Source organism: Nipponia nippon, unplaced genomic scaffold (assembly GCF_047370975.1).
Source record: "Nipponia nippon isolate SJK-2023a ecotype South Korea unplaced genomic scaffold, ASM4737097v1 scaffold_5, whole genome shotgun sequence".
In the NCBI taxonomy this organism is placed as follows: domain Eukaryota; kingdom Metazoa; phylum Chordata; class Aves; order Pelecaniformes; family Threskiornithidae; genus Nipponia; species Nipponia nippon.
Window position 1 is genome coordinate 41930291 of NW_028262369.1, and position 15200 is coordinate 41945490.

General features: G+C 45.1%; 1 protein-coding gene across 4 annotated transcripts in view; it reads left to right on the top strand.

The window, feature by feature from the left end:
* Window positions 1–15200, top strand: part of SLC71A1 (solute carrier family 71 member 1) — an 18206-nt gene continuing 3006 nt past the window's right edge. Inside the window, exons 1-12 of one of the 4 annotated variants that reach the window (XM_087733345.1) lie at window positions 1–245; window positions 5817–5912; window positions 7038–7100; window positions 7724–7851; window positions 8932–9046; window positions 10196–10414; window positions 10680–10793; window positions 11313–11384; window positions 11915–12027; window positions 12184–12281; window positions 12864–13027; window positions 13719–15081. In XM_087733345.1, the coding sequence (XP_087589471.1) occupies window positions 159–245; window positions 5817–5912; window positions 7038–7100; window positions 7724–7851; window positions 8932–9046; window positions 10196–10414; window positions 10680–10793; window positions 11313–11384; window positions 11915–12027; window positions 12184–12281; window positions 12864–13027; window positions 13719–13925 (1476 nt within the window). In that variant the 5' untranslated portion in view covers window positions 1–158 and the 3' untranslated portion in view covers window positions 13926–15081. Of the gene's footprint in view, window positions 246–5816; window positions 5913–7037; window positions 7101–7723; window positions 7852–8931; window positions 9047–10195; window positions 10415–10679; window positions 10794–11312; window positions 11385–11914; window positions 12028–12183; window positions 12282–12863; window positions 13028–13718; window positions 15082–15200 lie in introns of those variants that run through there. The other 3 variants (XM_087733346.1, XM_087733347.1, XM_087733348.1) reach the window with 3 other exon arrangements.

Sequence of the window (15200 nt, forward strand, 5' to 3'; positions counted from 1 at the left end):
GCGGGGCCCGGGGGCGGCTGGCCAAGATGGCGCCGGGTGCGTGAGCGGTGGCGGCGGCCGCGCGGGGAGGGGAGGCGAAGGGAAGGGAAGGCCCAGGCCCGGCTGCTGGGGAGGGTCCGCTGCTGCCCCGCTCCCCCCCGGGGCCGTAGGATGGTAAAATGACCCAGGGGGGGAAGAAGAAGAAACGCGCCGTGAACCGCAGTATCATGCTGGCCAAGAAGATCATCATTAAGGACGGCGGGACGGTGAGGCCGGGCGGGGCCGCTCCGGGGGGGCGGCTGTGGGGCGGGATGGCGGCGGCGGAGCCCCGGGGCGTCCCGCCGCGATGCGGAGGGCTGGCAGCGGGCGGGCGGGGGGCCGAGGCAGGTGCGGCCGGGCCGGGCCCGGCGCGGCGGGGCTGGCGGGCCTCGGGCAGCCGCGGCTGGCGGCCTGCGAGCGGGCCGGGCTCCGGCGGCGACGGGCTGAGCTCGGCGGCGAGGTTTCGGTTTCTTTTATGGTGCGGGCTGCTGCAGCCCCGACAGCTTCGTTCCGGCGTCCCGGGCCGGTTTCCCTGAGGCAGTTGCCCGAGAACCACCTGTAAGGGCGGCAGGGTGCTTGGGGCCGACCTCCGAAGTGCGCTTCCTCAGCGGCGGCCGATCGTTAGCCCTCAGGAGCAAGGGTGCACAACGGCGGCGGCTCCGGAGTTAGGCATAGGTAACTGCAGATCGCTCGCGTTGCTCCCAGATCGTGCGGTACGTGTCTAAACCTAACCTGACGTTGAAAACTATTCAAATGAATCTTTGCGGAAGGAATCGCTGCTGGGAAGCCGGCTGTGCTGGCGGCACCATCACCGGGCGGCTGGCCGTGGTGAGGGGCAGGGGGCAGCGGTGGGGATGCGGTTCTGCTGGGGGGCTGAGCCCCTCTGGGGTGGGCTGAGCCCGCAGGGCGAGCGGGCCGCCGTCACTGCAGTCCTCTGTCCTCTCCCTTTCCACAGTCTGAGAAGGAGGAGGCCAGCGACAGTCTGTCTGGGACAGACTCTTGCTCGCATCAGAGAGATCCCGTAAAGGTTGCCTGGAAGAAGTGTTTTGCAGTTCCCTCCCACTATCTTGCTTCCTCTTAAATACACACATTTTGAAAAGAAAGGAAGCTGTTAAGTGTTTTGGCTGTTGGAGCTTGGGTTTTTTCATTGATGAGTAGCATCACTTCCAATGTATCATTGCCCTTGGATTTTTTCCACTGTGTAACATTGTGTAGCTTTGATGTGCACTCTTCTAAATACAGCGTTGTTATTTCAAATAAAGAGACATCTTGACAGACAAAGTCGCTGGTGACCTTTCAGTTTGTCTTTTTGGAGCAATAACGGCAAAGAGGGAGGTGTCAGGGTCGCTACAGTTGTTCATGGAGGTGGTGACCAACTGTCTGGGTTACTTAGTGGTAAGAAACAAAACTAATTTCAGTGACGGATGTTGATGTTTTCCTGCTCTTTGTAAAGATAGAAGTGTGGAGATTACCTTGTGCAAATGTTAAATGCAAGTATTTTAGAATGGGAAGCAGGGTAAATGTTAATCACAGGACATGGTGCTTCAGAATTTCTCTTTGGAGTAGTCATTGATTGAGATACCGTATACTTCCAAGTGTCCTTTATCTCTCAAGTTTTAACTTTCTTTTGCCAAGAGAGGAGAAAGGATATTATAACAACTGCATTCAGTGATACTTAGGGTGCTGCATTCAGTCTCTCCCACCAGTTTCAAAAGCAGAGTGCAAACTTGCATGAGTTCTGTACAATTTTCAGTTGTTTTTAGAACAGTGGGAAGGTGGGCCATAAACATTAGATGAAGGTATGTAGATTGTTGTTAGAGAACAAAAATACCAGCTTGTGGTATTTTTTGCCTTCAAACAAATGTTTTGAGAATTTATTTGTTTCAAATACATTACGAAGTCTGGTATAGCAGAGTAGTCTTTATAATGACAGCAAAAACTTTATGCTTGGTTTTGTTGGGTTTTTTTTAAATGTTTGCTGAAATATTTAATTTAGTTAATTATTTAATTATTTAATTTAATGCTCAGTCTCCTTAGTTTCTTTGCTTACCCAACATGCTATGTGACATTATAGGAAGCAGGTAAATGAAAATGGCCCATGTCTTGAATGTCTCCTACTGGCAAACCAGTAATCAGGCATCTAAGTGTACAGTTTCCAGCCTGATCGGTTTATTTTGAAACTATTTGACATCAAAGAAAACTGTGTGACTCTTTTGCCGGCAAGAATATACAACTGTTTAACGAGGCAGCGTCACAGGCAAAAAGAGTTTACTGGTGGGGAACTTCAGTCAGTTTAATTTATTGTCACTTCTAATCACTGATTCTGATGTGGAAGGAAAAAAAATAAGCAAAAGGGGAAAACCACCCCTTGCCCCTGCAAAGGCTCCCCTCCTGCCGCAGGTTGCGCTGGGTCCCCTTGGCGAGGCGGTGGGTGGTGCGGGAGGCTGGGGTGGTGCATGGTGGTATTTTTGTGTTGTTCTCTTTGCAGCTTAGTAGCTGTATCGCAGAAAACAGTGTGTCATGGTGTGCGTACTCAAGTGTGTGTTGTCAGATTCACCAAAGGAGAGGCAGTAACACCAGTGAAGTGGTTTCAACGCTGTCTTTAATTTTGCCTTCCTTTATGACCAGTTGGAATTCACCTTATGTAAGGTTACGTATTTTTCAAGCACGCATGAAATGAATTAGGAGGTATATGCCTGGGCAGTGCTGGAGAGAATTAGACCTTAATGCTTTATTTGGTGCCTTTTCCTTTCCAGCAGAGGAGCAGCAGCTGTGGTCTTCTATCTGATGCGCTTGTTGCTTGGATGGTTATTCTGTTGCTGTCAGGTGTGTGTTCTTAGGGTTGCCTGGCATATACACTTCTTGTCACTGGCACGACTGACTGTGCAGAGTTTTTGGTTAAAGACATTTTCTCTCTAGCTAGAGAAAGGGGCATTCTTAGAGCACTGTTTAGTGCCCCAGATTTTGCCAAACATAAGTACTCTCTGCTCTGGCTACGTGGTGGCAGAGAAGGGCTGCTGGTGCTCTGGTTGGAACATCTCAGTTCCAGGCTGTTCACACAAAGGCTCCGTATCTTTTATCTCCAGGTGCAAGGCCTTCTGATTTGGGTGCACTTAGGTTATTACATGGCACTACGTTAGCCAGTTTGTAAAGCACAGCAGGGCAGGTTTGTAGAGTAAGACAGGGCTGAATACCCAACACCTGCACTGTACGTGTTGGGGTAGGAGGATCCATCAGACTAGTACTTAAGTCTTGCAGACTGAATGCACATAATATATCTTAATGCACTGTAATGTAACCGCTTATTAATCTCCTTCCCTCTTTCTTCCACCTCAGGAGTATTTTTGCTACTTTATAGTTGCAACCATTTTTAAAAGTAGCTGTAGAGGTGATGGTCTAAATGTGACTGAATTACTTCCTTTTTTATACATAAGAACAAATAACAGTACCTGTGATCAGTGAGCATTAGCAACAAGAAAGCGAGGAAGTTTAACCCTAGTGATCTAAATGTCACTTCTGTTTGTTCCTGCCAATGTAATGGAAAGATCTGATCAGGTTGCTTACAGCTGGATGACATGGCAGCGGGCAGCAGCCACCCGCTTGTGTGCCTCTAAAATGGCCAACGTTGAGCTGTGCAGAAGAGCCACTAGTACCATTCTGCTGTTTCGGTTTGTGCGTGTGGTCTCCGAGGAGCTGCCCAGAACTGGACGAGGGCAGCACAGAGACAGACAGATGGCTGCTGCGCTGGTGTCTGCTGCGTGGGAACGGAACAGGGGCGCTTTCGACCCCGGGTGCTTGGAGGGACAGGGGTGGTTCATGACTCCCGCCTCACCGTCTGTAATACCTTGGGGGTCACGAGCCAGTAACGTGACAGGAATCCGGGGACTGTGAGAATGAACCTGATTTTCTGTATCAGACTTAGCTAAACAGCTAAGATTGTTACTTGCGGTTTGTGCAGAGCTGGATAAATTTTTAACTTAAAACTAAAATAAGGGTTGTGGGTGGAAAGGGAGAGGAATTGTGGGAAGTGAAGCTAATTATAGCCACTTTCTGTACCCATAAAGACTGTTAATTTACCTCCTTAAGAGAACAGGATGAAAAAGTAGCAAGTATCTGTATAGTATGTCTGCATTTACTGAAGGGGGCTTGGGAAAGAAAAATAGCAGAGTGCTAAGGTACTTCTGTAGCTCACCTTTTACGTCTTGATATGGTTACTTTTGAAGATTATGATCTTTTCTAGCAATAGGGGTGAATGGCCAGTGTGGTTTTCTGTATTTATTTCCTACAGTTGTTCAAAAGGCGCTTTTTTTTTTTTCCCCCTCGTGTTGGAAATATTAGAATCTGGAAAGAAAAGCTAGGTATGAATTGCATAAATCTTGTAATAAAAGACTCTAGTATTACCTAACGGAAACATAAAATTGTGTAGTATTTGAGGTTGGAAGGCACCTCCGAACATCTGTAAGCCAACTAGGTGGTCTCCAGAAGTCCCTTCCAACCCCAACCATTCTGTAACTACCCACTCTCTTCCCCCAGGCAGGGTCAGCTGGAGCAGTTTGCTCCTCAGGGCTGTGTCCAGTTGGGCTTGGGGGATGGAGATTCCACCGCCTCACTGGGCGGCCTGTTTCCAGGGGTTTGTTTTGTTCAAGGTTTAAGTAGAATTTCCTGTATTTCAGCGTGCGCCTCCAGTCCTGTCACTGACGCCTCTGAGAAGAGTCTGGCTGTGTCGTCTGTACTCCCTCCCATCAGATATTTGTACACGTTGATAGGATCCCCCTGAGCCTTCCCGAGAAGCAGCTGAGGACCTTAGCCTGCGTGTGTTTGCTCAGTATAAACGCTAGGTCTAATCAAATCGGTGCCACTCTGTTGGTAACTCACCTTCATGCAAAGCCGGGAAAGCAGATGTTGAGGCAGCACTTCTGAGCTTAAAGAATGCATATGAGATTTCTGATGAGTTATTCATACTACCTTCATAGGAAAATAATTAGTGCACCGTTTCCTCAATTTGCAGATGATGAACTGTGGCATGTTGTTTGACAGGGTAGCATTTACAGAGTATATGAGATGAGCAGGTTGTCCCACCCGTGCTCTTTTTGTTCTCCTCAAAAGCTACTTCTGATTATACTAAATCACCAAAGAATTTTAAGTTCCTTATTTCAAATCTTTTATCCTGATCTCTTCCTACATTTGAAGCACATTGTAGCTAACGAGCCTGCTCTCAGTATTTGGGAAGCGATCAGTGCTGTTCGTGAGATTCACTTCTCATTGTTTCAGTTTTTCTTTCCTGATTTAGAGCTATCAAAGTTTGGTACGTAGCCATGGTGCCTTTTAGTAACAGAAGTACTATAACGTTGTTTGACACACCAGATAATTACATTTTGGAATAGCCGACGGTGAACACTACCATGTTTTGAAATAATGAAAACTTGATTTCCATGCAGCATTATTGTGGGCTTAAGCATTTTTCTCAAGGAAAAGGAACTAATTCTCCAAAGAAGAGTCTGTTTCTGCTTTCAGTAGCATCCTTGTTTCCCAGACTGGCAGTATAAGTGGTTTATTTTTTAATTTGAGATGGGAGCACACTTTGTATTCTGCGGAAGATTAAGACACTTCAGGACCTTAGCAGCAAAGGGTTAAAAAAGGAATTTCACTTAGCACCAGTTAGCTTGAGTAACTGTATTCCGATGTTTTGAGTCCTGTTTCGCTTCTGAATCCTTCTGTTTCTAGTGTTCAGATGCATTTCTCTTGACTGTGATAGATTGATAGATGTTTTAATCACCTTTTTTTTTCTCTTGTTTTAGCCTCAAGGAATAGGTTCACCGAGTGTCTACCATGCTGTTATAGTCATCTTCTTGGAGTTTTTTGCTTGGGGACTTCTGACAGCGCCCACTCTGGTGGTAAGTGCGACGCTTAAGCTTTTTCTCGCTGTATGGGAGATGGGGCAATTACTGCAAAGGCACTGAACACCTTCTGAATTAAACGAAAATTATGTGTCATTGAGCTGCTCTGTTGTGCAAGTGAAAAGTTTCGTATTTTTATCTGGAATCAGGAATTTAAAATTATTTCATTAAAGCAGTGTAATGATGCAGCATAGCTGTTTATGTGCAAGTCTGCTAACGCTCAAGCTTACATGTAAATATTTTCTGACTTGAAACCAGTAAGACAGTAATGAAATTATCTTTCCTTTCAAGATGCTACAAAAAGTTGGCACATTGCAAATGTAAGGACAAAAATACACTTGAAATTTGGTAAAATGATGCAAGCATGTGTGTGTAGGTAGGGACATCTTTGCTGACCTGGCTGTGCTTTAAAGGGAAGCTTCAGAGCACAGACCCTGTTGCACCAGTCAAAGCTTCCCTGTGATTAGCGAGAGTCATACCAGCGTGTTTGTACCAAATTATTTTCTAATGTAGTTGGTTGCTTTCCATTTGGATTTGATCTTTGAGAGTGACACACGCTTACAAATTAAAAGGAGCAAAGGCTTAAAGATCTGCAAGCAAACTCCACCCAAAACACAGTCTTGGCGCGGCTCTGTGGGCTGATGTTAACCACGAGCAGTCTCTTGGCTATAAACCCCGCGTCGGTCACTGAATGGAATCCATCTCGCAGAATGCGAGCCAGACCGAGAGCGGTGCTTATTTTAACCTGCGTATCTGGGCTCTGGTCAGCAAATTGAGAGGCGCTTCAGAACGGTGATGGCTCTCCTCTCTCTCCCCAGCCCCCTACAAGCGACACAGTAACGCGTGCAGGGTCCGGTCTGAAATCATTTTCTAGGTTCTCTGTGGTCTGTTTAGATTTCAGATGCTGAAGTTGGATGACATGAATCTGAGCTAAAATCTCAAAGTACCTTCCATGTGAACTAAAGATTAAATAGACGATTTGTGGTGTGCCTTTTTTCCTTTCCCTGTATTCTATGAAAATATAAAACTACTGTGGGTGTGCCGCTGTAGAAGCTGGATGCGTCAGGAGCAATATTTATAGTTAATATTGTGTAAATGACCGTGTTTGTATTTCTTCTCCAGGTTTTGCATGAAACCTTCCCAAAACATACATTTCTCATGAATGGCCTAATTCAAGGGGTAAAGGTAAGGTGACAAAAGTTAATCACAAGTACAATTTAAAGTGAATGGTGGGAGGAGTCTAGAAATGACTGCCAATTGAGAGAGACATTCGGGAGGTTTTTCAACATAGCTTTCACAGTATAAATAAAAGAGGGGAATAAATTATTGCTTAAAAGGCAAATATGCATCATTTTACTTTTAGTAAGATATTGCTTGGTCTGTACCTGCTGGTTGGGGTTCAGCAAATAGAAAGGTAGTTGACTAATCCTAAATGACACACATGGTGTTAAAATTTGAGAATTTTTTACTCGGAGCTTGTTGCTCCAGTAGCGTATCTTGAGTCACTTAGGTTTATGTGAATTTGAAATATATAAAACTATAAAACACAGTTGATAAAACTGCTACTATGACTGGATCATCTGCGTTTTGAATTTTGTGTAGCTCTGAGGTAACAAATCTCAAACTTTATGTAACCAGACATGGGATAGAAGATGAGTAATGCTTGACCATATTGCCTTTGATGCATTGCGCTGTCGTCATCAACTTTAATAAAAACAGAGCCCAGCCTGCTATCAGATTGAGGCGTGGTCGGCTATCACGATTCGAACCACATGGTTCTAACTTTTAAAATGTTTTATTTCGTTTAGGGCTTGTTATCGTTCCTCAGTGCCCCGCTCATAGGTGCCCTCTCTGACGTGTGGGGACGAAAGTCCTTCTTGCTGCTAACCGTGTTTTTCACCTGTGCGCCAATACCACTAATGAAGATCAGCCCATGGTCAGTAAATTCTTTCACGCTAGATTTGCCGTTTCTCGTCAAGGTTGCTCTAGCGCTTATGTTTCTGGCGGTGTTGATAAAATATTGTTTGTGCTCCGCGGAAGGTTGAGGCTTTTGTAGTACTTCGGTGCAAAGTTGGGAGAACGGAGTCAAGCTGAAGTAGCTGCCATGAGGCCAAACGCCTTGGTCAGAATTTTAAGAGCTGCTGGTTTTGAGCTCGGTCTCGTAGGCCTCGCTTCCTGCTTCAGGACATTGGCAACAGAGGTTAGAGTGCTCTCCAGTGAACCGTGCCGGTTGTGGCCATGTTACTTGAATGCTAACGACCTATGCAGAAGTGAAAACCTTACCTAGTGCTAGCTAGTGCATGAAGTAACCGTTTGTAACCTAAAGTGTTGCTGCAGTTCTATACTTTTGTTTTCCCAAATTTTAAAATCCAGTGGCTTTCACGCCGTGTGCAAGTTAGCAAGCTCTTAACTGGCACGCACCTTCCCAGGCAGCGCGTGCGTCAGAGCGCTCGGTGGCGTTGGGCTGCCCGCGTGGCGCAGCTGAAATAGCACGGCCGCCCTGAGGCGGGGCAGAGCCAGCTGTCCACGTAGCTCCGTGAGCCTTCTCAGTTTTCTCTCTGGTTCATGGATTCTTCATCCCGTCTCTGGGAAGTAGCTTGTTCCCAAGCGTGGACTAATGTTTCCAACGATGAGTGCCAGTGTCTGTAGCATAAAGGTAAGGCTAATGTTGAGACCTCTCAATGACCAGATTCTCAAAATACTGAAGTTCCTAATTCCCTTTGGGCCACAGGCATCCCACTGGAGTTGGTCCCACATCTTGCTTCCTAGAAGCACTTAATCGCAGCAGCTTTTTGTAGATGTTATAAAATTATGCTGTTTATCTTTGTGCTCGGTGCGCTACGGAGGAGTTACGCAAGGGTATCAAGGCACATTCGCATTGGCTTTACCCAAGTTTATCTTCATATTTGTCAGGAAAAGTTGGACGGGATGATTTGCTGTTGAACGGTGCTTGGATTGTAAATGGAGACTTTTTGTTTCTATGTAGCTGTTCTAATGTTTTTTATCCCCTTCTTAGGTGGTACTTCGCTGTTATCTCTGTCTCTGGAGTTTTTGCAGTGACCTTTTCTGTGGTTTTTGCATATGTAGCAGACATAACCCAAGAACATGAAAGAAGCATGGCCTATGGTTTGGTATGTATTTTTTTGGCTCTGTTCCTGTGGTATTCAGTGCTAAACACTCCAATAAGTAAAGCTTTTCAAAATTGTATTTATGTTTCTTCTCTGGCAAGTTGATTTTAGTTTGGAGTAAGGTTTTTCTGTTTAATTGTTCTTGTCATCCAGTCCTGTATCTCTTGACTATTCTGCTTCTAACTTAAAATATGACCGTCTTAAAAGCTGTCTTTCAGATGTCTGTCTTAACGGTTATTATCGGTGTCAGTGATGCCATGAGGGGCTTTAGTTCTCCTCCGTTGTTTCTCACACTAGCTCTACTCTGTCGTCTTCTCAAAAATCTAACCTTTTGTTCCTGGATAGTTTTGGAACTGCCGCTGTATGATACCTTGACCGCTGCTGCTCGCGTCTCCAGTCACACTGCTGCGCTTCCGTTCAGAACGAGCGTAGCCGGGTAACTTGTCTGTCTTGAGTTCTTACAACTCGCCTCCGTTTCTCCGTTGTCTCCCGATAACGCGCCAGATCTCAGCAGCCTTCACAGCCCCACGTATTACAGATTAGCAGAATTATTTGGTGCGTTCAAGTTACAGAATCCGTTATCCTATTCAGCAGGAAGAGCCGAAAGCAGTGGATATAGAACACAATAGTTTCTTTCTGCCTGCACGCATCAGGGATTGAGACATGTTGAGAACGTTCCTTTGGTTGTGAAGTTGCCATCTTTCAGGACAAGGCCAGCTGGTTAACTGAAAACTGCTTTCTGAAGATCCATTGTGCTGAGTTGGATTAACCAGCATGCTAAATTTATTATGCCCTTGATACACGTGATTTTTTTCTTAACAGGCATTGCATATTTCATTAATACGAAGATGAAATACAGCTCATCACTTCCCAGAGATATCAGACTGTCTGGTTAATTAAACCTAATTATGTCAGTACATGCAAGAGTGCTGTGAGCCTCACGTTGCTGTCCAGTTATCAAAAAAAAAATTGTTTTTCTTGAAACGTTTTGGCTGTCTGAAATACAGAGCTGCTACCACACAGTCACAGGGAAAAGGTTACTTTTAATCGCTGCCTGATGAACACGCTTAGGCTTCTGAAAGGGAGGAAAAGTGGGCAATGCTGCTGTTGGCGGATACCGTTGAAAATCTGACCAGCTGTTATTCGCTCTAGGTTTCAGCAACTTTTGCGGCCAGTTTAGTTACCAGCCCTGCTATTGGTGCCTACCTTGGTCGAGTCTACGGAGACAGCTTGGTCGTGGTCCTGGCTACAGCAATAGCCTTGTTGGACATTTGTTTTATTCTTGTTGCTGTACCAGAATCGCTGCCAGAGAAGATGAGGCCGGCGTCCTGGGGAGCACCCATTTCGTGGGAACAGGCTGACCCTTTTGCAGTAAGCTATTTAACTGTGGAGTATTTTAGTTGTCCATGGTGAGCTTTGGAGATGGGGAAGAGACTGCATTTACTACCTCTCAAGCTTGAAAAGCAAAGCCCGTATTTTTTCAAGTTTAACCTTGCATCGCTGCTAATACTTTTGCCAGCGATCTTGCTAAACGTGCAGGGAATGGTTTGGTGGTACCACGTAACAGCTTCGTTAATTGAGGTGCTTTTCTGAATATGAAGATTAAATGGTTTGTAACGCTTTTTTCTTGCCGTAGTCACTGAAGAAAGTCGGCCAAGACTCCATTGTGCTGCTAATCTGCATAACAGTCTTTCTTTCCTACCTCCCAGAGGCAGGTCAATACTCCAGCTTCTTCCTATACCTCAGACAGGTAACTTCAGGTCTTGATGTGGATTTGAACACAAATAAATTTATCGGAAAGTTTTCAGTACTGCCGAATTCATCCCGAAAGCATAGAAAACTGGTGGCATTTAAAAGCTTCCAGCAGCTGATTTAAGTCCTCTTGCTGTTCTGTTTTTGTCTCTTTTTAGAGAGACAAAAAGAGAGGAGAGAGATGAAGGACTTCTAAAACAATTCCTCATATTTTGTAATTTTCTTTTCATTATTCTTGGACTGTGAGGTTTCACTATGTTAAACTGGGGGGGGGGGGGGTGTTTGGGTTTTGTTGGGTTTTGTTGTTGTTTTTTTGAGGGAACCATTTACTTGTTTTCTGTTTGTGCCCCTTTATTTTTGTATACTTGCTTGATCTAATGAAAAAAACCCAACTTTTTTCCTAAGTTAGGGAGGAGTTGAATAATCCCGGTCTTCTGCATGGTGTTCCCCGCTGATGTTTGTGACGTCGTAATACACGTTTTACGGTTAATAATCAAATTGCCTTTTTTTAATACAGATAATGGGATTTTCATCTGAAAGCGTTGCAGCCTTTATAGCAGTCCTTGGGATTCTTTCCATTATTGCACAGGTGAGTTACTGCTGGGAATTTCCTTGATTCGGGAACTTGGAAAGAGCCAAGCGCTGCGGAGAACTTCCACGACGCTGCGGTTCCAGAAATGTGACTCACCTTTTCTGTAGCTGTTTGTCTAAGTCTCTAACAATTGATTAACGCTCGTCCTTTGACTTAGATGAAAAAACAGCTTGCCAGCCGGGGGGGCTCAGCAATACCCAGAGTGTATGGGCTTGGGACCAGTAAATCCATTGTGCATCCAAGAAGGGGTGACGGTTTGCTCATACTACTTGCTAAATGATTGCTATTTTCTTGGTAGAGGCTCCTGAATACTTGGCAAGTAGTGCTTTTGGAGAATTTTACTTGGCTTTTTAAAATTAATTTGTTTATTTGCAGGTATTTAACATATAGAATAAATGTTTTGAGGGTTTTTGTTGCTTTTTAAATTTATCAATTTACCTGCAGGTATTTAACATTCAGAATAAAAAGTTGTTTTTCTTTGATTTTTTTGTTTTGTTTTGTTTACTTTTCCCCCCCCTCTCTGTCAGACAATAGTTTTGAGTTTACTTATGCGGTCCATTGGAAATAAAAATACCATCCTGCTGGGCCTAGGATTCCAAATACTACAGCTTGCCTGGTATGGCTTTGGATCAGAACCATGGTATGTAAATTTCATTTCAATATCGGAAGGATAGGGTGTTTTTCTGGATTTTATCCTTTATCCCAGGCAAGCACTTAAGTGTGCGTGCATGTACGTATACACGCATACGTATGCTCCCAGTGCAGAGCGGTTACTTTGCGTCTGTGTTCCTTGCAGGATGATGTGGGCAGCTGGAGCCGTTGCAGCCATGTCCAGTATTACTTTCCCAGCTGTAAGCGCACTGGTGTCACGAACTGCTGATGCTGACCAGCAGGGTGGGTTTGGTCCTAATACTTGGAATTGCAGTCAGAGAGTGCCGTGACTGACGGGGCAGGGTGTCCTGAAGGTGCCCGCCCGCCTCCTGGCGCAGAGCAGCCCCCGCACCTGCGCACAGGTCACAAGCTGTTAAAATCCAGGTTAGCTGGACGTTGTCATACAGGGGTACCGCCTCCTTCTGGCACAGAGGGAAAACACTCGGGTCCCAACGGGAGCAAAACATTTAGCAAACTTAATCTGCTGTTCGTCTTCCTCGCTTTTGACAAAAGTTAGCTGTCCGTGCAGTGCCTTCTCTCCTGTGTGGCGGCGCTAGCAAGGACACTGCATACACACCTCCTGGTCTTGGAAAGAGCGTAGCGTGGGCAGCACCACCCCGTGCCTGTAGGGAGGTGGAAAAACCTCGAGTTGTGCTGCACCCCTCCTCTAGTGCCACCCGTAGTGCAGCACCACCCAGAGAAGCTTCCCTCCTTGCGTCGGTCTGAAGCGAATAAAGCCTTACCGAGCTGTTCATAATCCATTAAAAGTGGTTACTCATCGATGTATAAATACAGATGGAGAACGGTGTCTTTTCCTTTTCCCAGGTGTTGTTCAAGGGATGATAACAGGAATTCGAGGCCTGTGTAATGGACTGGGACCAGCACTTTATGGTTTTATATTCTATATATTTCATGTTGAACTGAATGAACTCCCCATGCCTGAATCGCCGCCGGGAGGCAGCGTGGTCACACAGTACCATTTACAGCAGGTACTCTTCTTTCACTTACCGATTCCAAAAAGAGCAATTGGGAGGGGGCCACGTGCCCGCCAGTTCTTGAGGATGCCGCTGCGTTGCACTTAGTTACGCTGAGGGTCCAGGAGGCGTGTCAGGAGAGGTTCTGCAGTCGCTCTTGGGGAGGGCTGTTGATCTGTTTGGTTGGGTTTAACTAGACGGTACGGTTTAGTTTAACTTCCAAAGCGACAGAGCTGGTAGCAATTAGACAACTGATGAGCCTGGTACAGAGAGCAGATTGAGGGAAGGATGGAGTGAGAACCACAGCCTCCCCTCCTCTCATGTCTCCCTGACATTGTAGTTACCTGTCACGTCATCTGTGGTTTGGTTGTGTTGTCCTTCAGTCTCTCAACCAAGCTCTCTTAATTTTTTAGTTCCTAGTAGATCCTAATTTGTTGAGGAAACCCGGCAGCAAGACCCTGCCCTAGAAAAGGAAGGTGGCAGGCAGCCTAAGAACCACGCGCTCCCTCCCTCTCTTAAGCCTTAGCATGTAATGTTCTTTCCATGCTGCTTTTAAAAGACTCCACAGGGGGACACACACCGTACGGGCTAGCGGAGCCAGAAAAAGTGCTTCCCCCTCCTGAAATTTGTGCAATTAGCAACTGTAGTCCGTTAACACGTGTCTAAGGTTCACTAATACTGCCTGGGGTTACGCTGTTGTTCTCAGAATTCCATCATTCCTGGCCCCCCATTCCTGTTCGGAGCGTGCTCTGTGCTGCTGGCGCTGCTTGTTGCCTTGTTCATTCCTGAACACACGAACCTAAACGTACGCTCCAGCAACTGGAAGAAGCACTGCGGCAGCCACGGCCACCCCCACAGTCCCCAGGCTCCCGGTGAAGCTAAAGAACCATTGCTGCAAGATACAAACGTATGACAAAAATCCAGGAAGACCTTTTAGACTTTCTTTTTTTCCATCAGCAGTTTGGGATACACATTCCAATTCCATCAAAAATGTAATTTCTTAAGGTAATCTTAAGAAGTATCTTTCTGCATGAAGTTTGTAGGAATTAAAAAAAAAAGGACGTTTCTCCAAAGACGCTGCCATCGAATGAATAATTTACTTCTCAAACCAACCTGTTACATACTTGTCTCTTGCCATGAAATACCGTTACTACTAAACTTGACGTTCTAGTTCAGAGACAAAAAAAGAGTAGAGCCCAGGCATGAGCACGTGTCCCCTTCTGTTTCCTTAAGGTGGTGAGCTTTAATTCCAGTCATGCTACGTCTCAGTGAGACATACGAGCATCTGCGTGGACCCATTCCTTTTAATGTTGTAAAATCTTGGGTCAGATGATTCAAAGCCTTAATGTAAATGTCCTCGAGCAGGGAGAAGGTGAATTGGTATCCTTTATTTTAAAAGTCCCATGGCAGGTTTTTTTTTTTTTTAAGTTTGTACTAATCGAAAAATCACACGAGCACGCTTGCTGAACAGTAAAAGTTATTTTTATGTAAGTGCATTTACTCTTTCTATTTTTGAACAAACGGTAGTATCAAACACTTGTTTAAGTATGAAGTGGGTGTTTTGAGCCTACAACTTTTAATAGGGGCTCCAAAACGCTGCTTTCCGAAGTACCGTTTATTATATACCACTATATTTCTGATGTTTGCGTAATCATAAAGGACCTCAAAACTTGAATACAGAGACTGAACTATAAGCTGAGAGCCTTGCCTCTGTCCGTGTGCTATATCGTGGCCTTTGAGGACTGTCACAATAACCCTTTTGCATTACAGAGCTAATGTTTTAGTCCGACATTTTCAGGACCCTTAGTACAGAAGAGAGCTTTATACAATTACTGATGTGAATTTCTCTAAAAGTGTATATTTTTGTGTCCGGTTGTATTATTTAAGTGTTCCTTTGTATAAATTTGTGTATAAAAAGTATTGTATAGGTTTAAAATGTTTTCATCTTGTGGTTATTGCTTAATGCTTTTTTACCTTTGAACATTCACCATGGTTGACCAAGAGCAGGAAAAAAAAATATGTAAATATACTGTTAATAAAGTCAAATATTTTAATGAATTTTTAAATAATTGTTAACGTCTCTTAAAACCTTAACTGAAGTTCTGTAGTGTAGGTGTGGGGGAAAAGTCAGGGGCACAGGTCCAGCCCGGCCTTGTACCCGTTAGCTCGGGCTGCCTTGAGCAGGCTG